At 33.1% G+C, this 2,432-nt stretch overlaps 1 protein-coding gene across 1 annotated transcript in view; it reads left to right on the plus strand.

Moving 5' to 3' along the window:
- Positions 1 to 2,432, plus strand: part of LOC106687419 (uncharacterized) — a 23,025-nt gene that overhangs the window by 5,230 nt on the left and 15,363 nt on the right. Inside the window, exon 2 of the mRNA XM_014431299.1 lies at positions 1,243 to 1,327. Within this exon, the coding sequence (XP_014286785.1) occupies positions 1,243 to 1,327 (85 nt within the window). The remainder of the gene's footprint in view (positions 1 to 1,242; positions 1,328 to 2,432) is intronic.

Genomic DNA, 2,432 nt, shown 5'->3' on the forward strand with positions numbered 1-2,432 from the left:
ATATATATGTAATCTGTTTACCTATATTTACTGTTTATTATTTTGAATGAGGTGTAGATAGTTGACCGTAGATTAATGATTGGAGAAGTTTGTCGGGGGGTGCGGTCAGCAAAGAACAATATAAAAAACAAAACCATATTTATTTATTTTATGCCACTTAATAAAATAAATAAATATGGTTTTGTTTATTTAAGTTGTTCTTTGCTGACCGCACCCCCCCCCCCCGACAAACTTCTCCAGTTTATTATTTTTGTTTAGTTGAAACCTAAAAATATGGTGGATGCTTAGGCAGTCCGTATTATGCTGTAATTTAATAATATGAGATGAGCTTGTAATTATAGCTATTATTTTTTTTAAAATTTTATTTCTGATGTTTGTTCATTAATTAACTAATTGGATTAAAATAGAAAAAAAGTAATCAAACATTTTCACTCAAGTTTTTGCACATAATGATCATTAAATATCTGTATAGGCGGCTTGCGATAACTTAATAAATTTCTAAAAATTTCTATTTTTTTTCTCTCGCGACTCAGAACACATTAGCAAGAGCCGTCGGACTGGATTTAATATTTTCCCACCTAATTAATATCGCCAAATAAAGTTTCATTGAAATCGGTGATCCCATTTGTATAGCATCCCCTAGTTAGATTAAAACTAATTAATTAAATCACCGAAATATAGGATAAATCACGTCTCATCGAGGGAGGAGGCGGAAGAAGAAACAACGAGCTAAGAAACAGGGGCATCCTAGGGAAAAATGGCCAAGTGGAAAACCCCATAAACATTTTGAGTGTTTACAATACTGTGGAACGTGTTTTTTTTTTAATGTTTTTTTTCGTGTAGTTGATCTAGCAGGAGATACTAAAGTTGTACTAAGTAAAACACTTAAGTCACCAAAAACGTAACCTAAACCTAACATAGATTTTTCTTTTCTACGTTTCGTGGTCTACAGTTCATATACGAGTAGATAGATAGGTATTGCATGAAAATATTATAGTTAATAAGAAAACAGTGATACATTAAATAATTCTTCTTATTATACCACCGGTAATAACACTCGGGTTTGTGAACTGTTTATTTGCGTGTGTAAATGAAACCAAAAATAAATTCCCGTTATGTGCGAACAGTTAGCCAAATCGGTAGGCGCTGGGAAGAAGATCTGGAAATGTAATCCGCTAAAAGATGAAAGTGGCTGCCCTTGGACTGGGAGACTCCTTTGACATTATGTTTTTTATGTTACAGATAGCCCTGACATTCTGCCTAGCCGGAGCCCATCCCAGGATCGAAGACCATCCCGATTCCAGGTCCAGTAACGAATACGGAAAAGGTACAAATTATTTATACGATCTCTCCTCATTAAAGATTTGTTCTAATCTAAATAGTTCAGTCTGTAATTGTCTCAGATAAACCTAAGAAAGTAGCGATTTTGGTGGGTTGAAGATGAAATTAAAAAGATATGGTAAAAATTGATAAACTGTTTTTAATTTTCAAGTCAAAAAATCTGTCACAAGCGAATTCCCTAAGTATTCTTGATGCACATAACGTTGTGTGCCGTTGATAGGAGAAAGAATTTTAATAATTGTTGTATTCTTTAAATTTGTCTTTAATCAATATTTTAATTATCAAATATTTTAATTCAATCACAGACTGCTCTAAAACTACAATTATCGATAAATTCATTATTTGTGTAATATTATGTTTCTGCAAAGCGTACTTAATTATATAATATGAAATAATATTATCTTGACTACTAGCATACTAAGTTTTAATTTTTAATATCGTGCAAGGGAATAATACTTGGACATTATAAAAAAATTACTGAAAATATTGGAAGACAATTTTCATTGATTAGTCTTAGAACTGAAAAAGTGTCTTGATGCGAAGTCAGCAGCCACAGAAATTTGAGCAGTGAAATGCAAAAAATTGGTGCAGCGTTTTTGTTCATGAGGGGAGAGGGAGGTTCATTTCCAGAAGGAATCGCCTTCAAGATTAGGTCGCCCTTTTGAGGTGGATTATGTTGAATTACTGGAGTCTATCAGCAAGGATCCATTTGGGACCATTCCAAGATTATTGTCCGAAACGAGGATTTCAAACCCTATGACCCAATACAACACTCCTCACAATCGTTCACGCTTAGAAAAAAACCTTTTTGAAATGGAGGTTGTTAGCATCTTGCCTCATCATTCTGACAGCCCTGACATGGTACCTTCTGACAGTGCTATTTTACGACCAATGGTGCATTTCTTAAGTACGCATTATTATTGTTAATTTGAAAATGACTAAGATGTCATAGACTCTGTGAGGTTTTTTTGTGCCAAAAATCACTCGTTTCATCACTAAATTCAGCTTCTGACAACTAGGTGTGTTAAATAGTTGACAAAGACGGCCTATATTATGAAGAATAATTTTTTTTTTTAAATATTTATTTATTG

Source organism: Halyomorpha halys, unplaced genomic scaffold (assembly GCF_000696795.3).
Source record: "Halyomorpha halys isolate HHAL.00 unplaced genomic scaffold, Hhal_1.1 Scaffold962.1, whole genome shotgun sequence".
NCBI classification, from domain to species: domain Eukaryota; kingdom Metazoa; phylum Arthropoda; class Insecta; order Hemiptera; family Pentatomidae; genus Halyomorpha; species Halyomorpha halys.